Source organism: Aythya marila, assembly GCF_965140915.1.
Source record: "Aythya marila genome assembly, chromosome: Z".
Taxonomy (NCBI): domain Eukaryota; kingdom Metazoa; phylum Chordata; class Aves; order Anseriformes; family Anatidae; genus Aythya; species Aythya marila.
Genome location: NC_139080.1, coordinates 35,935,914 through 35,963,163, shown reverse-complemented (window position 1 = coordinate 35,963,163; position 27,250 = coordinate 35,935,914). Strand labels below are relative to the sequence as shown.

Genomic DNA, 27,250 nt, shown 5'->3' with positions numbered 1-27,250 from the left:
TTCCTTTTTTTTTTTTTTTTTTTTTTTCACATGGTCCAGAGGAATATAAACTGTTAAGATCAAAAGCGTGAAGAAGAAGGAATCATTTGTTAGTACTGCCAGAAAAGTCATGGTGGAAACAACTAAAACTCTATACCATTTTTACTTACTTGCAAGCTGCAAGTGGAACTATGGGGGGGTGGGGGAAATAAAAAACTAAACAACATTGGAAAAAACTTTATTGAACTTTTTGAAATACAATTAAATTAATTGCATGCAATACAATCCTACTCAGAAGAAAATACAACTTTTCCAAGAAGCATCACTCTACATTGAATAGTTTTTCTTCTACAATCATTCATTTTCTCTTTTTTTTTTTTGAACATACAGAGAGTGCATATCATATTACGGAGCACATACTATAAAGCTGGGATTTACAAACAAGCCAAAATAAGGTATTCAAAATGCCACTGATGCTCTCAGTTCCTTTGTAAATCCTACTTCTACCGTTCTGACTGGTACAACTGTGAGTTATTTGCAATTTTTGTGTATCCATCATATCAAAAACATCCTCTCTCTACAAAACTCACACTGGTGTTTGTTGCCAATGCACTTAAAGGAAATTCATGTTTAACTCGTATTGATTTGCAGCAATTTTTGTCTTCAGGAATGAAACACTACACTCTAAATAGGAACATAACTAATTCGTCTTGTTCAACAATTAATTAGTTCATGGTTTCTACTTATGTATTGAACGTGCTTATTGACAGTTCTTTATGTGAAGAGGAAAGATGTCAGGAAACAGCACACATATTTTAGTCACCCTTTGCAAAGTCTTAGCAATATCACGCAATGCGTTTCATGAGAGAACTGTACTCTTCTACCAGTTTCTTCTTCTCATTTAATTTTTCCAATATGGCGTCCATTAAATATGTGGCAAAAGGAAACTGGAAAAGAAACATAGTAAGAAAAATGATCATTGAACTTTATTTTTGTGTGAAAAGCATTTATTAAATATCTTTAAATTGTTAGATTTCACTTAGTTCTGACAAGCACCACGCATACACACATCTGATCTTTAAAGTTCACCTGCCTGGTTACTGCCTGAAACTTTGCACTTTACCATAAAAATGATAAAAGAACAGAGTAAAATGAAAAAAGATAAACGCCTTATTGAACAATTCATGCTTTACTGACCATGTTAATGATGTAAACTGCAGTACTAGCATCTCTGTCATTTATCTTCAACGAGTTGATCAATAAGAGGTTACAGTCATCTCTAGGGCATGCAGAAATTGTACTGCATGTTCACTGCTCTCAGGAGGATGAGACAGAACTCCCAGTACAGCTCTCAGTGTTGTGACAATGGCAGCAAGTTCAGACTTTGATATCAAAACTTGTAAATAAAAACAAAACAAACCCCCCATCCCTGAAAACTCCAACTGTATTGATTAGGATAATGCACAAAAGTGTTCTTCTCTGAAGTGTAATACCAAAGATCTGTATTTACATAGGTACAGAAAATGTAAAAACCTCTTTATATCTGTTCTGATATGAAAAAATACATATTTGCACAGTGTCTTCAGGTAAGGAGATTTGGTATCTTTTTCTCTGTCATTGCTTTAATGCTCAAAGAGGTTCTCTTTCACAATCTTGCTGCATGAGTACACAGTAGGGAAGTACTTTTGAAGGTGGTACAAAGCACTAGTTGTTGCAAATCCACCCCAAGAGCGCACAGTAGTGTGCCAGAGGAGAACCAAACAGTTGTAGTTCATCCTTGGAAAAGTCTCTGTTGGCTTCAGAGAGCTCTGTCAGCTTTCTTGAACCACTAAGATCAGTGATGACATAGGTGACAATCCCACAGAGGAACTACTAACAGCTGCCACTCATATAAGAAGCAGATATAATTTTACTTTAATAAGGCCAACAGAAATAAATTAGGTAAAATACAGCAATTAGTTGAGCAGGTCATAGAATCACAGAATGGTTTTTGGGTTGGAAGGGACCATACACGCCATCCAGTTCCAACCCCTCTGCCATGGGCAGGGACACCTCCCACCAGACAAGGTTGCTCAAAGCCCCATCCAGCCTGGCCTTGAACACTTCTAGAGATGGGGCAGCCACAGCTTCTCTGGGCAGCCTGTGCCAGTGCCTCACCACCTTCACAGGAAATAATTTCTTCCTTATATCTAATCTAAAGCCCCTCTTTCGGGGCTTTAAACCCTCTTTCGGTTTAAAACCATTCCTTCTTGTCCTACCGTTATTTGACCATGTAAAAAGTTTGTATGCTTTTTCTAAGACTATTTTAAGCACTGAAAGGAAAGTCAATCACCAGCTTCCTCTGTTTTTCATAACTGTAGTTCAAGGCAACGCCTTTTGCTACTAGAACCATTCTCAAGGTCTACACTCAGGTACATCTAATCTGATTTTACTTTTCCACTTCTCTATTCATTCTTAAAGACAAATCTGTATGATGGTTATACCAGATACAGTACTACTTGTTTATCCTAGGTATACATATCAGGCAATAGTAAAACGAAACAAAATGAAATTAAAATAATAAAATAAAATAAAATTAAAGCAATAAAAATAAAATCAATATATTTGTAGGATCACACCAAATACATATGCTGGTATAATGTCAATATCCTGATATTTATAATCATTAACAAGTCAGAAAAAAAAATCCAAAATGGTAGCAAGGAAAATCTTATTAATAGCAATCATCTATCATGAACTGACAATAATGGGACATAAGGCAATCCTGTGTTCTGCTCAACAGTCACCCTGCAGTTACGGAAAAGGGCTGGCAACATGCATTATTACTCTTTTCTACAGGAAAGGGGATTTTGTAGGGCTGGTACTTGCTGACCAGCCATCTCTATCTGTCATAAATAACTTCTGTCTCTGATAAGAATTTTCTCGTAGTCATCTACACCTGTCAGCCTTCTCCAGTACACTTCTGTGATGACTTTTGGGGGAATAGAGGGATCCAACACACTGAGCACAAATCTATTCAGAGTAACACAAGACCTAATCTTATCTGAAATTCTGTGACATTTACTCGCTACTGTACTTTAAAAACACTGACCCTGGCATCCTGTTCACTCTAATTGCTCTCCCTCCTTGTCTAAATATGGTTTTACGAGAACACTATACCATTACCTCAAAGTCTCTAATTCTTCTTGCCAGCTTGACTACATTCATTTTTGATACATTTTACCTCCTTAATGTTCTGCCCAAGATGAATGTTTTCTTATTGATGTCTCTGGTTCATATCATTCTAGCTGCATTTTACTTGCTGCTTGCTACTCTCTGTGGCTTCCATGTCATAGCAAAGTGATTTTTAAAGAAGTCTTTCCATTTAAATCATTCATTTAAATCAAAAGCATTTGAAAGTTGAACATTATGTCATTCTTTCCCGTTTGTTGGTTTCAGAAAGTACTGTATGTTTTTATCTGTTTTTCTTTCCATACAGACACCCAGGACTGGATGATCTCTACAGTCTTCATCTTTAATAGAAGCCTGTCAGGTTTACTTTTAATGATGACTCTGTAACTATCCTGGGAAGCTTTCCTCTACATTTCTCCCCAGAACTTCACAACCGTAGACGATGTCTCTACTCCATAGTATTTATCCCAATTTCCAGACTTGCCATATGCTTAGGGAAGGCTTTCAGAGTTCAGCAAGTGCTAAGCGCACATCTAAGGAGTAAAAGCTTGTTTATACCAGTGATAATTATGTACAAAATCAAGCTTCCTTCAAGTGGTTTTCAATTATCTGTGCCACAGCCAATTTATTTGAACACTGTGCATTAACAATGGTAGCAACCCTAAATCAGTACATTACGGTAGGATTTTGGAGAAGTACTATTCAACTGATTTGCATAAAATCAGAAAACTTGTGAAAGCAAAGTATGTATGTCTTTAAATATTTTTATTTATCTAACTCTACCTTCTATTTATTTAACTCTAGAAAATATAGATTTCTTCCTTGTTACTAAAAAGCCATATAGATGAAATGGTGCATTTCTTATACATCTTATCAGACAGATATCTTGGTGTAAGGTAACATGGTCCTAAACAGTCAAGAATGCTGGTAGTTATTTCTAATTCTCTCACCTATTTATTCTTACTTTGAGTATGCTTCTTTCAAAGATCCCTTCTGTAAACAAACATACTAATAACGTCTGTTGACCTTACACTACATTACTGAGTCTTACCCAGCATAAACACACAGCTTTCTGATATGCCAGTGAGAAGACTCGTAATGAGTGCAAGGCAATATTGTTATTTTAATGAGACACAACATCACCATTCATGGACTGCAACATCACTTGGCCTCTGTTTCACAAACACTAAAATGTGTTAACGTAGAAATAATGGTATTTTATTTCTGAAATACACAAATAAATGGTTACACCTATTTTAAATCTCCCCATAGGGATCATATGTATAACACATTTGCCCAAAAAACTATACAAACACACTGCAAAGCTGCCTTAACATGAATTGAGTGAAACACAAAGAATAATCTAAAAGTTAAAATGAAGTAAAAAAGGAAAGAAAAAAGAGTAAAAATGAAGAAACACCAGTTAATGACTAAAACTTCCTAATTTTACTGTAAACTATAAGTAAAAGAAAAAAAAAAGAGAGAGAGAGAGAGAGAGAGAGAGAGATGCTTCTCTTCAGTATTATTCTTTGTCCTGCTTTCGTATAGGTGTATGTACTTGCTTAGATAAATACACATTAGTGTGAGTGTGTCTGTATTCTTATCCTAAGTAATCAAGACGATTTATCCTTGTACTTAGTCCACGACAAGTTGTGTAACGTTTTTGTTTCTGTGCATGAGATAAAACACAGATTTATACCATAAGGGGTAGTCAACATTCAGGATGGAGCTCTTAATCTTTCAATAAGAACAGTCTGGTGGTCTGATACCAACGTTAGCAGTATCCAAGACGTGATTCATACTGCACTGCTGCTGCTTTTTAAGGTGCAGGTTATTGAAACACCTTGTGATGGTGGTAAGCGTGCGCGTGTGTGCACAAGTGAATATATACATGTGCATGTGAGCAAATGGCAGGCAATGCACAGACACCTGTTCAAAGAGAAGGGGGAAGACAGACATGCTGGAGACAGACTGAGGAAAGGAAAGCAGGTGAGTTGTAACTCAGGAAGTTTGAAAGGAAACAACTACAGCTGCTGGTGTACATACGTGAATGAGACCGAGGAAGTCTGTATTTAGAATCCAGTGCAAATCCTAAAAATGGGCTGGGGAAAGTACTTACTGACTGATGAGGAGTGTTTGTTCAAATCCCATGTTCTAGAGATGGGCTACACACATACATGTACCTACAGAGAGCCCAGAGAACAAAGGGGAGGGAGTTCTTCTGGAAGAACTTTTTTTTTTCACCACTGTAATATGATCTGTATATTAATAATGAGGTCATGATAGAAAAGATTTCATTGGGTGGCTTTGTTTATGTGAGATATGATATCCCAAGGAGGACCTGAAGAGGGAGGGAAGACCAGTGCTGTTGTCTATCTGATAAGGGACATGCTAAATCAATGCTGACATTTGGTACAGTGCTTGGAAGAGTTGGGCAGATTTGTATTTTATTAAAAAAATAATTATTGGAGACTTCAGGCAGTAATCTGGATTGAGGCTAACTGCTGTACTCACATGCTAAATTATTAACTGATTGCTTAGAGATGCTGTTCCTTATGATCAGTCACAATGAATGAAAGCCTTGGCTGGTAGGAAACATCTTGTCTAAGCCGTGAAAAGAAGTCATCCTATCAATTTGGCTATATAAAGTTTCTTACAACGGGAAAAAGCTAGAGATGTGTTTTTTGTTGATGATTATAAAAAGAGTGCTACTATAGTGCTAATACCTGGTTCAAATAATAAGACACACACAGAGGGGAGATATGTGAGAGAAAGTATGTAAAAACCTCATCAGAAGTCAGGCAAGCTATAAGCACAGCTATATATCAAGATACCCATACTTATGCCCTCCTTCCCCAAAAATCATAAGCTCCCAAACACTCAGTGCTCTGCAGTGTGATGTATCTCCCGGGTTCTTTCTCCCATGCCTGCTCACTAACACATATTCAGCCTGATGTCTCTATACAGGTCTCAGCTACCGCACTGCAGAGACACCAGGTACCTGCATACACTCGGGTGAAGCGTCTCCACTGTACTCTTAGGTTACACAATTCTTGTTTACATAACAACATCCTGAAGCAGAGATGTCTCTGTAAAAGTTCTAAGTTTCCTCATGTAATGTTTTGATAGCAGTTCATAAAATGAGACAAGTTCTGACTGGGGACTGTGAGATTCATGAACACAAAAATATTTAGCACTGAAGTATTAACATTTTTGTGAAGCTGACAGAAGCTACACTTTCTTAAGTCATAAGTGCACAGCAAATAAAGGTACAGATGAAATGTAAAACGGAGGTGTGCTATACTTTATGATTACACTTTAGGGGGATCTATAAAATGACAGTAAAAAGCAACTAGTGCTTTCTCCAGTCCCCCCCAAAAATCTAATGCAGCAGTAAAATGGCGTATGTCAGTAATAAAAGTAAAATGTCTATGACATTTTAAATGTTATCGTACTGTCACGGTGGAATAAAATTAGCTTGAAGAATGATCTAAAGGGATATGATGCAGTTCATTATGTATAACAGCAACAGCAGCAGTTTCCCAGTGTTCATAAAGGTTTCTCCATTAAATTTACCTCCAGTCAATAATTAGGAGTCCACAAATAAACCTAGGCAATTAAATCAATACTGCTGGGCAATTATGTTCCAAAGTCCTGGCTCAATGGCACAAAAAGACACTATATCAAACTGCAATATTAAGTGATCTGATGCAATTTTCAACCGAACATTTTCTCAGAATAACAGAAAAGGTCATGCCTGTATCTTTGTCTCAGTATGCAAACGTATACACTGTTTGTCAACCTGTATCACTAAATAAGCAGCCTGTTTTGAGCAAAGTCTCAACATGAAGTGTTCACTTCACCATGAGCTTTGGTTTCATGATCAGAAATATTACCAATGTCTGATAAAGAAAACCACTACCAACCTCTTTACAGGTATGAGTTAAACAGTTTAAAGGGCACAGACCTCTTCTGTGAGCTGCTCCTAAACAGGGACCAAGAAATCTAAGCAATTTCCATTCATGTGACTTAGTAAGGACAGAAAGGAAAAGCAGAGCTGGTTACTCCCAAAAAAGCACTAATCTCCCTGCCATTCTAAAGATGATTGATTTGCCAAGAATTACTTTTACCTTCAGAGCTCCTCCTGTGGAACCCCACAAGATGGAGCAAAAAACACTGAAAACCACTATTAAGTTGTATACAAAGGGATGTGGCTAAGAGCAACGAGCTCCCCCATCCTTAGTTAACATTTGCAATCTTAATATAGTTGGTTGTATAGTCAATAATCCCCTCACTCTCCATGCCCTGGCTTTTGCTCTCTCTCTACATCAGACAAAGAGATGTGATAAGATTCTGCTTAGGATTTTTTAACAATCTGCCAAAGAATGACAAAAAAAAATAGAATCAGAATTCCTTGTTGTATTCTGCACAATCTGATTCCTAGTCTGGCATCTGTAATATGAACAGAATCTTGAAATTCACAAATTAAAAAAATAAAATCTTCCAATGCAGGCAATGTAGTGAATAGAAATACTTGTGTATTTTCTTCCGAGTTCCATGTAACACTGTGAGGTGTTTAAATTAAAATGCCAGTATTTCTGACAAAGCCAGTAAAAGCAAACTGCTATTTCTATCTCCACTGCAGCAATTAAGCAGTCTTAATGACAGCGAGTTTTGATAATGAAAGAGGAAAAAACAGTAATTTCTTTAAAATCTGGTCATAGGACACAATCTAGACACAAAAGCTATTAATGATAAAACATTTCAATCTGCAAGTGATTGTTCCCTTGAAACGGTTTTCAAAATATTTTCAGTCATTCACATGCCTAATAGAAATGTACTACATTGCTAATGGACACATGCTAGTGAATATGCATTAGGAACACTGGATTTATAAATCAAATTTTATTTCATTTCAGACATTAGCTACACATCATCTGAATAAAGGAGACAACTAAAACATAATGGAAAAGTTTCAAGAGTCAGTGTATGTTGTCAGTGATGTCCAAACAAAAGCTGACTATGGCTAGAAAAGCAGGGCTCTCACCTGCCAATAAACTGCCCTTGATCACTTACAAGAGGGGAGCATCCCAGCAGACTCTGTGTGTATTAAAAAAAAGACTTGAAAGAGAAGAAAAAGTATCACACAGGTCACAGCGGCAGTCTCAATGGACCCCTCAGGGATTTCTGCTAGTCTCAGCCTTGTCATCCTCTATGCAGCTTTCCTCTCTGCCCAGAAAATGTCGATAGGAAAATGTTTGAGGGGCCTCTGGTGGAAATTTTTTCATTCTTTCTGCATTGACAGGATGCCAAATCAATATTTACTTCCCACTAACAAGCTGCTCGAGGTCTCAGTAGAAAATATTGTAGAGAATGCGGGAAGACACGATAATAAACAGCTGTCTGGCTATGAGGAAAACATGAATTGACTGGAAACAGGTCCACAGTAAAAGGTCACTGAAACCCATGAACTCCTCAGGTGTCTGTATCAACTACTAACTTTAAAGGCACATAATAAAAAATCTCTTTTTCCTAAGAGGTATGAGAGGATGGATCCGTTTCACTCTAGCAAACATTACAGACTGTCTCAATAATTTAATTAACACATTTGCCAAGATCTGTGCTGGTTTTCTCCAGTATTGTTTCACTGTTTTGAGCTGCTGAGTTAGCTATCACAAATCCTGGGTTAACAACTCTTCAGTTTTATCCAGTGACTCTTATTTTAAAAGAAATAAATAGGAAATAGCACAAAATGAGGATTTTATCGCACTTACTAGTGGCATAGTTACAAGGACAATGGATTATTTACAACCAAAAAACACTTAGCTATCCAGAGTAAAAAATATATAATTCATTAAGGGAAGATATAAATTTAGAACCTGTGCTTCAAGAAGCTTTTGTATCTTGTGCAGCCATTCCTTATCTTTTTCAGATTCCATTTTTGTCTTTGCTGTTTCCTAAAAATAGAAAAATATAACATACACAGGATTTTTTAACACCACCTGAGAAGAACATAATGAATGATAAAGGATGTGTGTAACTGGATACATATTAAATAAACAAAATGTAGAAGTCAGAACTATGCTCACAGAACTAGTTACCTGAAGCATGCTCACTGAATATGAGGGCTCTGTTAAATTTATAAACCTATCCATGTTTGTGTATGTCCCTAGAAAGTTGCAAGGCATGTTCTTTTCATATAAATATACAGGTATATATGTGATCTATGTGGAAATCTTTTGAGTTCAATTTAAAGGTTCCTGAGCCTACACACTGATAAATGCAATAGGTATCTAAAGTTTGTGTAGTGTAAATTCAACACCTGCATTTTAAAATTGTTTTCTGTTTATTATTGAGTACATCTGTGTGTTTTACATATATATCCCCTGCATTGCTTATAAGGAAAAGAAATAGGATATAAAGATTACTATCAGAATGAGGTAAGCTTGCAACAATCCTATCAAAGCCAATCACTTTATAAGGGTGTAGAGATGCTTCTTAACAGGGCAGGGATCAGTCCATAATATTTATATTTATGAATGTAACCTGTGTCAGTGCATACACATAACATGCACGTTTATTTAAGTCAATTGAAAACTCTTTTTTGTGATTTATACGATACAAAGCTACAATAAGGCTACGACTAAGCTGTCAGTATTGTATGGTTCCAGCCCAATAAGGGTCAACTTTGAGGCACTTATTAAATGCAAGCGCAGGGGCTTTGTCATGGATTATTTGATCTGGCCTAAATAACTCTGGACAATAATTCCTATTCCTATTACTAACACTATCAACTATTTCATAGTAATATGATTTTTATTTTTTTTTTAATCTTTTCCAAAGTAAATGATTGCATGACTCCATAAAAATGCATGTTAGAATCAACAAAAAAAGGCAATGGATTCCTCCTGAAAACATATGTCTACTAGAATACCTTTAACAGGCAAGTATGACAACTGAAGAAAGTAAACATCCACCAAACCAATTTGGCACAAGAGAAATTCTAATTTTTTTTCCATTAATGCAAAAGTCTATTTAAAATGTATAACCCTGCCAGATCATCTCATGAAAAGGGAAGCTACTTTCAAATAATGCCTCTACACCTGAATGCTCAAAACAGTGTATTTATATTTTATTTATGTATGCCCAAAGTCTTGACACCTTAGGAATCTCTAACATGACCTTTTTATTCAAATTCAACCATTCTGTTCTTCTTGTGCTGGATGCTGCACAACGAAATTCCAGACTTTATCTGGAAATTCTTTTCCAGAAGAACACAAATTTACAGCATCTTCTGATCTAGCCCCTTTTTGCTGTAGAGTCCTTAAAATAACTTACCTCATCATCTTCTACTTCTAATATCTCCTCAACATCAGTTGTTGAAACATTAAGGATAGAAGCTGCCAACAGAATTGACTCTTGGGAAAGACCTTTTTTACGTGCCCTCGCTTCTTCCTTTTTTTTTGCCTGTTTGATTTTTATTCTCAGCTCTTGTATGCTGTGCTGTAACTCTGTGCTTAGAGCCTGGAAGATGCAAGCAGAAAATAAACCAATGCAATTTTTCTTAAAGTACAAACACTATGAAAAACACAATATCATTTAATCTAAGCTCCTTTAGCTAGGAACTATCTTTATTCTGTTTTATTAGTTGAATGGGGTATACTCTGTAATATGAAATAACATATTTAGAAAACACAGGATGAATTAATACAATAAACATAAAATGTTCTTAAACATAAGTACATATTTTCTTAGTATGCCTTTAGAGAAGTAACTATATTCAAAATGCCATCAACAGTAAGACAAAGCAGATTCTGCAAAATCAATTAAAAATGCTTTTCTGATTCAGTCTACCAGAATTAATTTCTGTAATGTGGTACATACTGCTAAGCCAGAAGGATGGTTGCAGCTTTAAAAAAAATAAAATCCAGAAAAACAGAAGAATATTGCTAAAAGAAAACTGGTACATTTTGGAAAGGGCAGCTTTTTGAAAGATTTAAGTGATAGGAAAGGAGAACCATTATGTGGGATAGAAAAAAAAGGGACTTCTGGGATTTAACAATCCTGGTGTAAAACCTAGGCAAAGGTAAAAAATCAAGAGATGGCTGGACAAAACATAGTTCTCTCAGCTAAATGGAAAGAAGAAACCCAGTCGGGGTGAGGCTGCTCTCTTAGTTTAAAACTAGAATTAAAAGTAACAGTACAAAACATCCTGCTGAAGAGACTGTTCTAACCTGAATGAAAACTGGTTTTGGTTTTTGTTCTTCGACAGCATACAAGTACTGAGCTTGACTAATACCTACCAAAGCTGAACATGTGCAAATGGCTTAACAAAGAACCGATGCTTCAAGTTCTTATCTATCACATTCCTAAAATTTTCTGATTCATTGAAATAACACAAAGCATTAGTATAAATCACCGGTTGTATAATTGAAATTATTTTGTTTCAACATTTATGCACATATGACAAAAAGGTTTTGTCAAAAGCACAGTGAGGTAATTTTATTTAAAAATTGTTGGCTGAGAGACAAGAGCAGTAATTCAATGTCAGAAGATCCTCCTAGTGATTTCAATGACTCAAGCAGAGCAGTGATTGTCAACATAGACACCGTGGCTGAGTTTAAAATGAGAGAATAAGCTTTTTTTTGATCGTCATATGTGGGTCTCCTCTTATTAAACTATTTCTCATGAGTAGCTGATAAATTCCTGGCAATTCTTTTGCTGCAGAATGCCTTCATCTCTAGAAACTGACTGCAGAATTATGAAGCCTGTTTATTGAAATTCAGGGTACTCTACAGCCTCCAGTGTATTCAAAATACAGTCATTATAGAGCATTTGCTAATAAATTTCAAAGAAATCACAACATCTGATTCCAATATTTATTTTTCTATCACTTTCCCAATATAACATTTTTTCCTTATTTTTCTAGAATTTACTTATTTAAAAAAATTACCCTACCACAAATTTGAGGAGAGAGCATACAATGAAATTTGTCCTGTTTTCTGATTCAAGTGTGGGTCCCTCTATACACAGTATTTCCAACACAGTACCTTGTACATATACCTGTCTTCAAATACAGAGCTGACAGGAATGTAGAAACATGAAATATTATATATGCAGGGAGCTAAGGCCACTTGGACAAAGCTCATAGAAGGGAACAAAGAAAAAGCAAAGCCCCAAGCAGAAAAGCACGTGTTATGAAAGAAAATTACAGATGCATAATTACATGTTTTTGTGGCATTCAAAATGGTCTAACAGTAAGTTGGCTACTGCAATATGTAGGAGATGTATTTAACAGTGGAAAAATATGTATTTCTTCAATCAAATTGAATCAACTTATTTAAAAGTAATGGGATGTCCCTCAGATATAGATCATAAGGCTAAAAGGTTCACAGTACACAGTGCAAAGAAGAAATTTAAGTTAAAGGAGCAAAATATCAAGGAAATTAGTTGCAAAGCTACATGGCAAGACTATGAATAATGATGAGCAACCAAACACAGACAAACAAAACATGTTTGTAAACAAAGCCAAACATTCACTCGAACATCTTAAACAACAAATTAAAATTGCTAGACAATAGTCTTATTATATTATTAGATCATTTTTATAGGTTTATATAAACTCCAAAAGATGTCCATGATGAATGAACAAGCTGATATCAACAGCAATAGTGGACCCCTGAAATTGTTACTCCACTGTGCTCAATCTGTTAATTCAGATAATGAAGCCACCAGAAAGAGCCTGAAGAAACTGTAGCAGCAATTCAAAAAATAAACAACAGCAAAAACATAAAGGAGAAAGGACAGAGAAAAATACAATTAATAGGTTTTGATATGCAAGTACATATGTTGTATGCAATCGCAGTAGATCACACATATAGTGAACTTGCATTTCATTTGTTTTTTCCTTCAGCAGTTCTAATACCTTAAAGCTTCTTTTCTAGTGTACATGAAAGATCTGTCTACTTCATGGACTTTTGGATTGTATACTGAGAGATCAGCTATTTTTGAACAAGCCTTCTTCACATTATTAAGTTGTAGCAATGTTTTCATACACGTTTTTCATGGGACAAGTGCCTTAAAACATGGTAGCTTCCCTATGATTTTCATTTGCTCTCTGTTGACTTCTTATCTGTTGTAAGCAAATAGATCCATGTACTAAATTGTTTACCTGTTAGTGTTTTCATCTGTATGCCAGTTCATACTTCACTACAGAAGTGTTAAATATCAAAGCCACAGAGGTCTTTAACTGAGTTAGGAAGAAACATTTCCAAATTGAAAATGACAAAATACTAACGGTTAACCAATTTTTAACACAGTTTTTGTTGATGAATATACTGAAGCCAGTATAACAACATTCTTTGGTTAAGAAATTGATCCAATGCATTCTGGAGCTAAGAGCAGGATTTTAAACTATAACATTTCCCACTGTGTATTTCAGAATTGCTTCTTTTTAAGCTTATAAACATACATAGGTGTCTGCAATGAAATCAATATAGAATATGACTTCGAATATGACTACATTGATGTAAAATAGCAATGCCTTTATTAGTACTAGTAATACTAGGATTTGATCTTTCCTCTTTGTTTTCCTTTGGTGTGAAATCTGGGGGATATATTGTTGCTAAAGCCATTCTCCCAGCTTAGCTGTTACCATCAGTTATTCCTATGGGACACACTTAGCCTCTACCAACCAACTAGAATAGGCATCCCTGATTAATTCCTGAAAAACAAATCTAAAATACATCTCATCAGGCCAGTGCTATTGTTACTGGTACAACTACAACAAAAATAAGGTTAAAATTCTGAAAGCATAAGTTTGAAGTCCACAGTTCTTTTTAATCAGTAGGAACTGTTGCATTATCTACCAACTCCAAATGGCTGTATAGCATATATTACATCCACTTGGTTGCATACAATTCTAAAATATCTCCTTTAAAAGCTGTATTCTTTATATTCACAATGCAAAATAGTAATTCATAGGATAATAGTTTTCAATTTTAGTTTCAGCAACCAAACATTATTTAGCAATATATATTTTTTGCCCGTTTTGAAACCTACAGAGATCAAGTTTTTTTTCATTTAAAAGGTTATACTTATTTAAATGCTCAGGGAAACTGTGTCATACTGACTGTGACAACACATTTTCAATAGGTCTTTATATCCCAAAAAGCTTTGACACCAGTTGGTCCTGGAATTGACATAAATCAATCAACAGCCCCAAGTAATGCTACATGAGCAAATCAATGCCTAAAATTATTCTCATAATTACCATGTTAATTTAAACATTGTATTGTTATTGTTTGTACTACAGTAAAACTTAATGACTACAAGACAGATGAAAGTCTGATGCTATCATTGTAGCTATGTATAGCTAGATTTCAGTCTTGCAGTGGTGCAAATCTCAGGGCAGAAGCCATTTACTATGGAATAAGAAAATTTCAAGCTTTACTGTGTTTTGTACAAAACAATAATGTTCTACTGGGTATGGCTGGGATGGAGTTAATTTTCTTATAGAAGCCTTTATGTGCAGTGGTTTGGATTTGTGACTAAAACAGTGTTGATAACCACTGATGTTTTAGTTGCTACTCAGCAGTACTTGCAGAGAAGAGAGTCAAGGTCTTCTCTGCTCCTCATGGTGTCCTGACAGTGAGGAGGCTGGGGGTGGCACAAGAAACAGGGAGGACAGCCAGAACAGCTGGTCCATACTGGCCAAAGGGCAATGTAATGTCATACTCAGCCTTAAAAACTGAGGGAGGTGGGCAGGTCTGGCAGGTAGCTGTTGCTGGGTGTTGGTCTGTATACCTTGTTTTGTTTTTGTTTTTCCCCTCATTCCTTCATTCACTAAACTGTCCTAAACTCAGCCCATGACTTTTCTTGCTTTTGTTGTTCCTGTTGTCTTCCCAGTCCCGCTAGGAGTCGGGGGAGAGCAAGCAGCTGTGGTGCTTAACTGCTGTCCAGGGTCAACCCACCGCTAATACATAGAACAGTATAACATAAAGAACAATTCTGTATGTTGTATTTGGTGTATAGCTCAACATGAAAGTGTCTTTAGGTACAAGTAATGCATTCTTAGAAACTCATTTGTCCTGTGGACTGGGATGGTGTAAGGACTCCTATACCATTACACCAAAAAGAAATGGCAAATCTTTTCTGAAACAAGATTAGTTTTATAAAGAAACAAAAGTATTGTAAATATGTAGCAGCTGTCTGTAGAACGATATCTAAATTTCATAGAACTGAATGATGAGTTTAAAGAACTTCTCTACTTTAGCAACATAAAAACTACAGCTGGCCAAAGGGTAGGGCATATCCTAGCACTGCAAAAAGTTGAGAGAGAATTACCACCCCAAACAACATTTGCTAATAGCAAAAAACAAAATGAATGGACAAAGTGACACAAAGATGATGTCATGTGTAGTTTCAACAGCCAATACAAGCATTCAAGTTTCTGAAAGTTGAGTTATTTGGTCCCTATTTCCTCTCTAAAACTGACTTTCAAAATGTTTTGAACACTAATGTTAAGCTGATCTCACAAGACTTCTGTATGTCAGAGAAAATAAAAACAATTCTCCAGTAATTTCATTTTCTAATATACATTATATAAGTTTCCTCAACTACCATTACTTGAACAGATATACTTCTTAGTTGTGTGTGTGTGTGTGTGTGTGTGTATATTTTGGAAAGGGACAAGAATGTAGACGAGAAATAAAGACAAGACAGACCACTGCAATAGATTTGTCTGGGCAAGGACTATAACAAGTATCATTCCAACTCCTGGGAATCAGTTAGCCTCAGGAGGTTCATTTAATTCTTATGATCCCCAGAGATCACACATGATTTCAGAGAGTCCAGCATATGCCCTGAGAGCAGAGCGAAATTGTGTACAGGAAATACAGACCAGTCTTATCTGCCTCCTCCAACTTCAGTATTCCAAGAATGTCATTACCAGATATTAAAGTAGTAGTAATTCTTTTAATAATGTCATACAGACCACATTTGTAAGGTGTTGCACTGGTTTTATTTATCTAATTTCAGAATGACTGCTGTCACAGTTTCTTCTGTCATTCTAAAATTTATGAATAAATATGTTTAAGCTATATGGTTTGTTACTTCGATTTATTTGTACATATTTGGAGGAACTAAGATAGACTTTTACTATCTTTTCTATCAACATAAAAGAAAACAAAAATTGACAAGCTCTAGAATGTATTAAAACACAAACAAAAGAAAAATATTCACTCAAGGGAATGTGTGAGTGACAATATTATCTAAAAGCTAGCAGAGCTTTAAAGTTTCAAAGGCTGATTCGATAAAGAGCTGAAAGGAAGAAATACATCTACTAAAGTAGGTATTCCATTGATATATATGATTTTAAAATAAACAATCTTATGTTGATTAGCACAGAGAATAGCACTCACAATTTCAGAGAGAGAGTGTAAGATGAAAACACACATTGCCTGGAAGAAACGTCTCACCTGATGACCTGTTAGACTTCCATTTTAAATAAAGATTGAGAAATTGCAGTGTGCACATACAGAATAATGTAATATTGCAGTTACATCCACAACAAAATTTTCCACATTCATTAACACAAGCAAGTCTGAACACACATGAGCATAATTAAGGATCTAACAGACAAGATCTGAAAGATTAATTGAAGTCATTTAAAATATTACCAGCCTCTTCTACCCTTGTGGCAAAAGCTATCTCCTGTTTGCAGTCCAACATCCCAGCACAATCCTGCCTTCCTGATGGCTCTGAGCTACAGATGATGGACGGTGAACTAAAAAAAAGTGAATTCAGTAACACCCAAAACCCAACTGTAGTAAGAATATCTGGAAAAGATTAGACAGATTTGCATAACATTGTTTTTCAAGAGCTAAATCCACCACAAATTTCTTGACAAAGCTCTTGAGTCAGGCAAACTGTAAAAGGGACACAGAATTTTGGTATTTGAATGCAAAACTCAATATCTTGGCATTTAGGAATGGGGGGAAATGTAGGGCCAAAAAAATCCATTAAAATGCAATACTGAAGAAAAACATTAAGGTACGATGACAGAAATGAGAAACAGTGTTAAATAAAAATTTATAATCTCATTTAGATTGCAAATAAAATTTGAATTTCTTCAACTATGTGGCTAAAGTTGTGTTATTCCTACTTGCCAGTAGGAGATTCAAAACCATTGAGAACAGATCTTTATAAACATTAATTTCCAAGTACAAAATTGACAATATTCTACTGACTGTATTCTCTTAATCAGCTCCAGGTATGAAAAACCATGGTGAAGAAGATTATAAATAGAACATATATATGACATTATAAGAAAAGAAAATTCAGTATATTGTAATATTTCCTAAAAGATAGTATAATTTCTCTATAAATTAACAAAACAAAACAAAACAAAAGATCTAGGTCACAGCTAGTTTTTTTTTTTTTTTATTTCAGACTGTTTTCAAAGCAAACCACATTCAAACAGTGGACTTATTCTTGCTAGTTATAATGTAGTTTGATTTATGTAGAGACGTACATACTACGATTAATTAGTAATATTAATACTTAGGAGTGTACTTCCACGATTTAGAATATTCCCTTTGCGATTCAAAATTATTTTTTGTATTTCTAGTCAGTTTTTTCTTTTTTAATCATCCTAAGATAACTGCTTAGTTATCACCCTTTCACTTATGCCTGAAATCTTGCATTAAACTCTGCTTATTTTCATAGGATTCTTTGTAACATGACTTTGGGATGAAAGAATTCTCTCTTGTAAAATCAGATGGGCACCTTATTTATAGAACATACCACTCATTGACAGGTGATACCTTTAGTCATATATAATATTATAGCTTTACAGTTATGTAATCTTTCCTGTACAGACTGTCAAAAACTTAACTTGTAGGCCCCAATGTTTTCAGACTGAGGCTTTTTGTAAATGTCAGAAATACTCCACAGTTTTCATTGTACTGCTGCTAAATTTTCAACACAATTAACATGTTTTGCGATCTATAACAGGGAAAAAATAATAGTTTTCTCTATAGTAGAGAATGAGTTGAAATATGTATAATCAGTGTGGGATGACAGGCAGAATATTTCTGTCAAAATATATTGGTTTCTAAAATTATATTTATGTGAAATGGGCAATAATAATAATTTAAAGTCCTATTTACTTCAGCATTTAAGTCCCACCTCATTTACATGAATTTTTTTTCCTGCTGTAAATTCTCTGGTTTCAACAGAATTACCTCTGATTTACAAAGGTGCTAGCAAAACTAGCATCATTTCTTTAAAACGTCATATATTATAGTTAACTGCACAGGGGAAAAAAAGGGGGGGGTGCTGAGATTGGAGTTTTGCACACACGTGGTAAGAGATGGCTGGGATTTCACAGAACTTATTATCTCAACAGTCAGGGCAGACAAAGTCAGCCCAGTTATACCGGACACAGCAAACAAAGAATATTCAGGGCAGACCAAGAAATACTGAGGTGAAGCAACACTCTAAAGGTCACATTGCAGGTCAGTGACCAAGATGTGAAAAGCACCAAGATTTTCCTGATATTCAATTCAGTGTCTGAGCTTATGCTGCCTCTCTGCAGAAACCCAAACAAAGCATAACGATTCTAAACCAAATGCCCTGTGTATGACCACTGCACAGCTGAAACAAACATGTTTGAAACCTAATTTAAGAGGTCAGCTCTGCATTCCTTATACTCTTAAAGAAACTCTTTGAATCAGTTGGCCTCTTACAACTGTGCTTTTTTAAAAAAAATGCTGTCACTTGTTGCTTTTTATGATTCTATTCTCCTAGAGCTCTTCCCACCTCTCTGATAGCACTTTCAGCATGCCCTTTGGGGAATCCCCTCAATCCTCACCTTTCGAAGCTACCGTGGAGACTTACTTCACCAGGCTCTGTCTGTGGATGTTTCTGTTCTTTATGCTTGGACTTTCTTAGTAATCTGATCAACATACACTGAACAATTATTTCTACACGAACTGTTAAATAAATAATTGATGGAGATCTTTCTCCTCCATTTCAAGTGTTGCTGTTTTCCTTGTTATTTTCCTAATAAGAGTTCCTATCAGTTTAAGCTCAGAGCCTTGCATCTATTCCCCACATCTTCCAGTTATGACATTTTACAGTCAGAATCACTGTTTCTGTCTTTCAGACACTGAAATCAACACTATCTTTAAATTAGGCTCCTTTCAGTACCTCTGAATTATGTACAGAGCTGATATACCAGAGAGAGAGAAAGCAGTCTCTCCAAGTCATTTTGTGACAGTGTACTCCTTTTGCTTGCCCAGCCTGGTTTTTCACATGAAACCCTGTTCAAGCGATAACCACCAGCAGTGATTGTGACAGATGCATCTGATTGTGATGGCTGTAACCAGCTCAGTGTGGATTCAGGAGAGACAGATAACAAACAATAGCTAAGGCGCAGGCTGAGCAACATGCTCACCTGACCACAGTGCTGGTCAATGTTGGACTTGAGCCAGATTTGGAAGACACTAACATCTGCAGTCAGTATGCAAACATAACTATGAGTCAATCATCTTACTCCATAGACAGTGAGCAGGCCAAAAGCCTGTTGAGCTCTCCTGTACGGCAGGCAGCAGGCTGCAGGACAGATCACCTCTAGAGTAGGGATGCCTCTCAAGGTTACACCTGCTGCAGAGATCCTTTACTCCTTGCAAGAGATTCCTTGCCACAACAGATCCTTTGTGAGTGATTAATAGATTGCTAAACTTTGTAAGCTTGGCTAAGATTGTATCTTAGGTTGATTGTGCACATATAATCCTTTAGACATAAACCATTGACCAAGTCAGGGACTAGGAGAGGATTCAGCCACAGCTAGCCTCCTTACTTCTTCCGTTCAATGAGTTAAGAAAGCATGGGGGTCCACTCTGTACCTCATGACTCAATGGGAGGATCTCCTCGACCTCTAGACATAAACTATTCACCAAGTTTGGAACTACGTTTGGATCCAGCTGTACCTGGGCTGCTCTCCGAGAAGGAGTTTAGCATGCAAGGATGTCCATTCTGAATCTTGTGACTCAAGAGGAGGATCTCCTGACAGTTCCTCTGACCCTGTCCTCTACGCAGCAGATATACAAGTGTACATCTCCGTCCTGGATTGCGGTGACTCACTATCTAATTTATATTTAAGCTTTGCTAAATAACTACAATATATATAAAAAAATGCAGTTTCTCTCTTATGAGTGAAGTGTTTATCATTTCCATATCCACAACACATTTAAAGGAGTTACAGGTGTATCTATATCCTTCTAGGGAGTACAGAATCACAGAATCACAGAATTTCTAGGTTGGAAGAGACCTCAAGATCATCGAGTCCAACCTCTGACCTAACACTAACAGTCCCCAATAAACCATATCCCTAAGCTCTACATCTAAACGTCTTTTAAAAACTTCCAGGGATGGTGACTCCACCACTTCCCTGGGCAGCCTGTTCCAATGTCTAACAACCCTTTTGGTAAAGAAGTTCTTCCTAACATCCAACCTAAAACTCCCCTGGTGCAACTTAAGCCCATTCCCCCTCATCCTGTCACCAGACACGTGGGAGAACAGACCAACCTCCACCTCGCTACAGCCTCCTTTAAGGTACCTGTGGAGAGAGATAAGGTTGCCCCTGAGCCTCCTTTTCTTCAGGACCTCTACAATGCAGAGGTCTCCAAGTAGTTCCCAGTAGAGCCTGTTGGAGCCTCATTCTTTGAAATAAACTTAAAACATGTTTTTTTCTTTTTTTCCCTGAGGCAGAGTAGGAAGTTATTTGCAAGTTGGTGAAAATAGTTTCCTGTTCAGATTTAGTATGTTGGAACTGTTTGCACAGTGACTAGTATTAGCGGGGTCATGGTCTGTGAGGATGCTTCCCAGTCACCATAACAAAAATGAAAACAGGACTATCAAGAAAATTATCCATGTGAGTCAGACATGCACCCAAACTTTGCACGAGACATACATGTATAGTTAAATTGGTTGGATCACTTAAGCAATTCCTCCAAGCTGTTAATACAGAAAGGGATATAAAAAACTACCGTGCAAAATATTTTAAGCCATATCTGTTATCATCCTTACCTACCACAGTCATAAAAAAGCAAAGTGAAATGCTATCCTTCTAAAGCTAAAAAGAAAAGAAGAATAAGGAAAAGCTTTCCAAAATCCTTCCATTTATTCTTCATTTTTAGTAATCAAGATTTTATCTATTAAGACATCTACATTATACTCTGTTCCTGGCATACTGTATGCATCACTTACCATATGCCTTCTGTAAACTATAAGAATTCAGCCATTCACTTCATTCATTAAAATTCACAGGGCCTATTATTCTGTTTACAGTCTAATAGATATTCACTGTCACTATTCAGGCCTCTGATTCAATTTGCCTAAATCCCAGACGCAGAGTAATCCTGATGGAGATTAGCTTAATTTATCACCAATTTCTGCACAGAACCAAGAAAGGTTGGTATTTCATAATAAAAGTTGTGGTTCTCCTTGTTTCCTAAAGCGGCATACACAGAGAAAAAGAAGCAGTGAGTGCCTGATTTTTTAAATGGTATGATTTTTCAGCTACACAAATTTGCTTTTCATGTCAAGATGCCTTCTTCAAAAGCTATGTATTTTGCAGATAAGACTAGTACTCATCAGACTAGAACACCTCCCTGTAACCATATATTATGCTGATTCTGACTGGACATAGATTGGCAGACTCATCGTCTGCTCCATACAATACAAAATAATCACCCTGGGTATACTTTTCTAGGTAAAGTGTTGACAGTTTGGAATGTAATAAATGAAATATATTTACTTTTTCACTTCTAAAGGTTCCCAGTGCGGAATATTTTCTAGCAACTTAAAGTCATGTGAAAGGTGTCCACTTTCAAAGCAAAACTGACAGTGTTGATTTATGAAAGTGATACTATCTTCTGTCATTTGCAAAATGTCCCAGTGACCCACTGAAGAAACCTTTGGTCAGACAACACTTCTAAATTGGCATGTTTTTTCTACAATTGTGTACTTTCCAAAATAAACCTGTTTTCATCTGCACAACAAAGTGCAGTTCTATATTAATGAAAATTTAGTTCCTTTTTCTTTTTATAATTTCCAAGTATAAGATTTTATAATTACCTATTATGCTTAGCATGTTTAAATGAAGAAATAAATAATCATTTGTATTGGGTTTCCATGGCAAGGGTTAGGTGGCAAGGAGGGCTACAGGGGTGGCCTTTGTGGGCAGAGCCCAGCAGCTGCCCCATATCAGATGAGAGCCAGCTCCAGATGGCTACAAAAGGGACCTGCTGATGGTCAGAGCTGAGCCACAGAGTGATGCTGGCTGGGCCTCTGGGAGAGCAGACATAAGAAAAGGAAAAATAAACTGCTGCTCAACAGCAGCTGGGAGAGAGGAGAACAAGCCCTGCAGACCCCCAGGTCAGTGCAGCAGGAGGGCAGGAGGTGCTCCAGGCAGGCAGCAGCAGTTCCCCTGCGGGCTGTGGAGAGGCCCTGGTGGAGCAGGCTGTCCCCCTGCAGCCCATGGGTCCCACATGGAGCAGATCTCCACGCTCCAGCACCCCCATGGGTGGAGGAGCCGCCGGTGGAGCAGGTGGATGTGGTCTGGAGGAGGCTGCAGCCCATGGAGAGCCCCCGCAGGAGCAGGGGGCCTGGGGGGAGCTGCTGCCCATGGGGGACCCGTTCTGGAGCAGTTTGCTCCTGGGGGATGGATGGACCCCATGGTATGGAGCTACCCCATGTGGGAGCAGTGCTTGAAGAAATGCTGCCTGTGGGCAGCCCCTGAAGGCTCAGTTCGGGAAGGACAGCATCTCGTGGGAAGGACCCCACGTAGAGCAGGGGCAAAGTGACCGTGAAGGAGCGATGGAGATGAAGTGCTACAGACTGACTGCAGCCCCCATTCCCCACTCTCCTGCACCCCTTGGTGGGAGGAGGTAGAAGTAGGTGGCTGGGGAGAAGGTGTTTTTAATTTGCTTTTAGTTTCTCACTGTGCTAGTCTACTAGTGATAGGCAATAAATTATATTAATCCTCTTATGCTGAGTTTGTTTTGCCCATGACGATAATTGGTGAACAATCTCCCTGTCCTTTTCTCAACCCTTGAGCCGTTATCGTCCTATTTTCTCCCCCTTTCCCTTTGAGGTGGGAGAGTCAGAGAACAGTTGTGGTTGAACTCAGCTGCTCAGCTGAGTAAAAGCACATCACTCAAATGGCATCTGTGTCTGATCTAGGTACCCATATTAAAAAGATGGTCTGCACACCTTGGGCGCAGAAGGTTAGAGTAGCATTACTGCTAAAATTAAATCCACAGATTCTGGCAATATATTCACCAATGGAAATGTCCATATGAAGAACATTTCTTAGTGTCTCACTATAACTAGAGAATTCTGAGACTGCATTGCAAGGACTTTCTTCTATCAAAAGAACTGACTGTAGTTTGACATGAAGTCAGTAGCAGTACTTCTATTGCTCTCTTGTTGGAAAGGAACTGATCAAAAGCCATAAAATATTTTCCAAATATTTGAACCTTCCAAAACAAATCATCTCTAATTCTATTTAGTTTCTCTTTTTCTCTCTTCTTGAGATAAAGAACAAATAGGATACCATCTCCACATGGCCATTCCAAGAATATGCTTTATGGCAATGTTCTATCATTCCCAAAACAGAACAGTTCAAGAGAAAATGACAATGATAAATATTAGAAATTTTTCAAATAGCAGGATTTTTTTAACAAGAAAAGGATGAGTCATTAATTAGGTCCTTTGTAACACGAAAACTAGCTTCATACGACATTTTCAATCAGAACTGCCACTAAAAAAGGCAGCCCCAACATCTCTATCCTACATCTTTGCTCCGACCCCTTGGTGGTGCACTAAAACTGGGGCCCTGCATTTTCAGAAGTTTAACTTAAATAGGTGCATTTTCCTGAGATATGTCACTGTTAACTTGGCGTGATGTTTATGAAATCTTGTGGAAGTTTCATTAGGACAGAAATGAACAGTAAGAGTCACTCAGAGGTGGAACTTTTAAAAGAAGTGGGAGCATTTTAACAGTAGTGTTAACTTATCTTATACTGCATATTAAACTACAGCCAAAGGTAGCGGTGAGAAAATATGCCATGGGGAAAAAAATAAAATAAAAAAAAATGCCAGAATAAAGATAAACTGCAGAAAGGTATGAAAGACTGACATATATTAGGATTTAGGGTAAGTTGACTGAATGGCAAAGGACTGTCAGATCATCACTCAGCCAAGCAGAAGTGGAAGGAGGCCTCTGATGTATACGGCTGCATGTGGCTATGTATCAACCAACAGAGCAAGGGGAAAATGCAACTAGCTTAAGGCCTGCTCTGAGTAGCAGAAATGAGGGCAGATGTCTTAGGAGAATCAGAGTTAGATCCCCAAGTAAATCCACTAAGCTTGCCAAATAAACTGCCACGGGTCTTGATTTTGGCAGTCAATTTTATCAGATGGTTATATGGGAGACCTATCAAGAACAATGCCAGAACAGACCAGATGTGAACTGTGCTTCAGGGGTATTCTCTATGGAGAGCACACACCTCCCAAATCACAGAGGCTTTATGGAAGTGAGAAATGCACTATGCTGACTTTAAAGCACTCAGTCGCCATCACCTATTTGTTATACCAGTAGTTGAATATAGGCCTTATCAGAATTTTGAAACGTCTTCATCTAGCTCAGAAAATTCGGAGATTCCACACTCATGCAGATGTTACCACTGCAGACCATTTTTGTTTGTTTGTTTGTGTGTGTGTGTGTGTTCCTGATGTACAAGTTGAATAAGACAGACAATGTTACTGGGTCTTAAGTTTCAGGAAGAATCTGTGGCAGGAATATATGGTCAAACTATAAATGATTTATTTATTTATTTATTTATTTTTTTAAAAAAAGCACTATAATGAAAGAAAACAATTAGGGAGGATTTTGGACAGTTTCATATCAAACTATGAAAACATGCTCTATCCTATTTTCAGTGGGCACCCAGTCAAGCTGGGTTCTTCACAGCACTCTGGGAACACCTAAAAATCATGAATTACTTTGCAATTCAACCTTTTAGGTGATTTTTCATCTATTTTACATATTACTGATATTGCATAATGTACAATGAATAGTAATCTTTATCAACTGACTTGCACTTTCTTCAAGGAAAGAAATCAGGTTTATTCAACATAAATTATTTTCCATAAAGCCATTCTAAGAAGTATAACTATGCCTCTATACTTTAATAGTTTAAGAATTTAATTTTGTATCAGATTTTCATTATTTTAGCCAGAAATTAGGTCAGACTAACTGGCCTACAGATATCTGTCTTGACTTTATTTTTTGAATATCGACTCAATATTAGCATTTTAAAACTACTCCAATACTTGTGCCAGTTTTGAGCATATACTTTGAATACTTACTCAAAATGAGGACTAGTAACTAATAAAATTCCTTAACCAGCCCCATAACAGTGTAAGACCAAGAAATTCTCAGTTTACAGTACTACTTCTTACTAGAAATTGTTTAAAATACTCCTCTGGTTATGAGTAGATTGGGCATGTTTCATCATCTTCATATAACATCAGACTACTTCCTTCCAGATACACAACACAAATATTTATACAAGATTTCGATCTTTACACTACTACAGAGTTGCTTTGTCTAGTAACAGTTCATATCCAGCATGTACTATCTACCTTCTTATTAGCATATTTTAAAATCCTACCCTTCTGTGGGGCAGAAAAATTCTTGGCCTTGCTAAACACAGATTTCACAGAATCACAGAATTTCTAGGTTGGAAGAGACCTCAAGATCACTGAGTCCAACCTCTGACCTAACACTAACAAGTCCTCCACTAAACCATATTGCTAAGTTCAACATCTAAATGTCTTTTAAAGACCTCCAGGGATGGTGACTCCACCACTTCCCTGGGCAGCCTGTTCCAATGTCTAACAACCCTTTCAGTAAAGAAGTTCTTCCTAAGATCCAACCTAAAACTCCCCTGGCAAAACTTAAGCCCATTTCCCCTTGTCCTGTCACCAGGCACATGGGAGAACAGGCCAACCCCCACCTCGCTACAGCCTCCTTTAAGGTATCTGTAAAGAGCGATAAGGTCGCCCCTGAACCTCCTCTTCTCCAGGCTGAACAAACCCAGCTCCCTCAGCCGCTCCTCGTAGGACTTGTTCTCCAGGCCCCTCACCAGCTTCGTCGCCCTTCTCTGTACCCGCTCAAGCACCTCCATGTCCTTCTTGTAGCGAGGGGCCCAAAACTGAACACAGTACTCGAGGTGCGGCCTCACCAGAGCCAAGTACAGGGGGACGATCACCTCCCTAGCCCTGCTGGCCACACTGTTTCTTATACAAGCCAGGATGCCGTTGGCCTTCTTGGCCACCTGAGCACACTGCTGGCTCATATTCAGCCGACTATCCACCATCACTCCCAGCTCCTTCTCTGCCTGGCAGCTCTCCAACCACTCATCTCCCAGCCTGTAGCTCTGCTTGGGGTTATTGCACCCCAGGTGCAGGACCCGGCACTTGGCCTTGTTGAACTTCATACAGTTTCATCTTATCTTATCCTAATCTCCATCCACTATACCCTATTGCTACTCACATTTTCAGGTTATCACCTATAATCAATTTCCTACTTCCTTTATTTTGCCTTTTTATTTCTAAATATTGTATTCTCTTTCCTATCAAACTGAAATAGACATCTATAAGGAGCTATCCTCTAATTGTGGAGCTATGTTTTTTTATTACTTAAACTGTTATAGTACACATTTTTTCATATCTTTTCCTAGCCTAAATCTTCCTATCACAGCGTTGAAGAATGAGCTACTCTGAATCAGCCATGTCTACTATTTCAGGTGCCCTTTTTATTCCCCCTGAATGTGATTTAAGGCCTAACGCCTGATCCCTATACCACACTCCAACAAAAATGATTTCAGGAATAACTTACAACATATTAGATACAGCAATTTTTCTTTCTAATTGTATTTTCCATGATTTTTAGAAGCTATCACTGGAGTTTACAATCTAGCAGTTTTGGTTACCCACCTAAGCTCCCAAAATGTGATCTCTGTAG

At 37.3% G+C, this 27,250-nt stretch overlaps 1 protein-coding gene across 4 annotated transcripts in view; it reads right to left on the bottom strand.

The window, feature by feature from the left end:
• Positions 1–221: 221 nt before the first annotated feature.
• CNTLN (centlein) overlaps positions 222–27,250 on the bottom strand; it is a 203,810-nt gene continuing 176,781 nt past the window's right edge. For all 4 annotated transcript variants that reach the window (XM_082783244.1, XM_082783245.1, XM_082783246.1 and 1 more), the window contains 3 exons: positions 10,489–10,674; positions 9,030–9,107; positions 222–926 (listed from right to left, as the gene is read on the bottom strand). In XM_082783244.1, the coding sequence (XP_082639370.1) occupies positions 825–926; positions 9,030–9,107; positions 10,489–10,674 (366 nt within the window). In that variant the 3' untranslated portion in view covers positions 222–824. The remainder of the gene's footprint in view (positions 927–9,029; positions 9,108–10,488; positions 10,675–27,250) is intronic.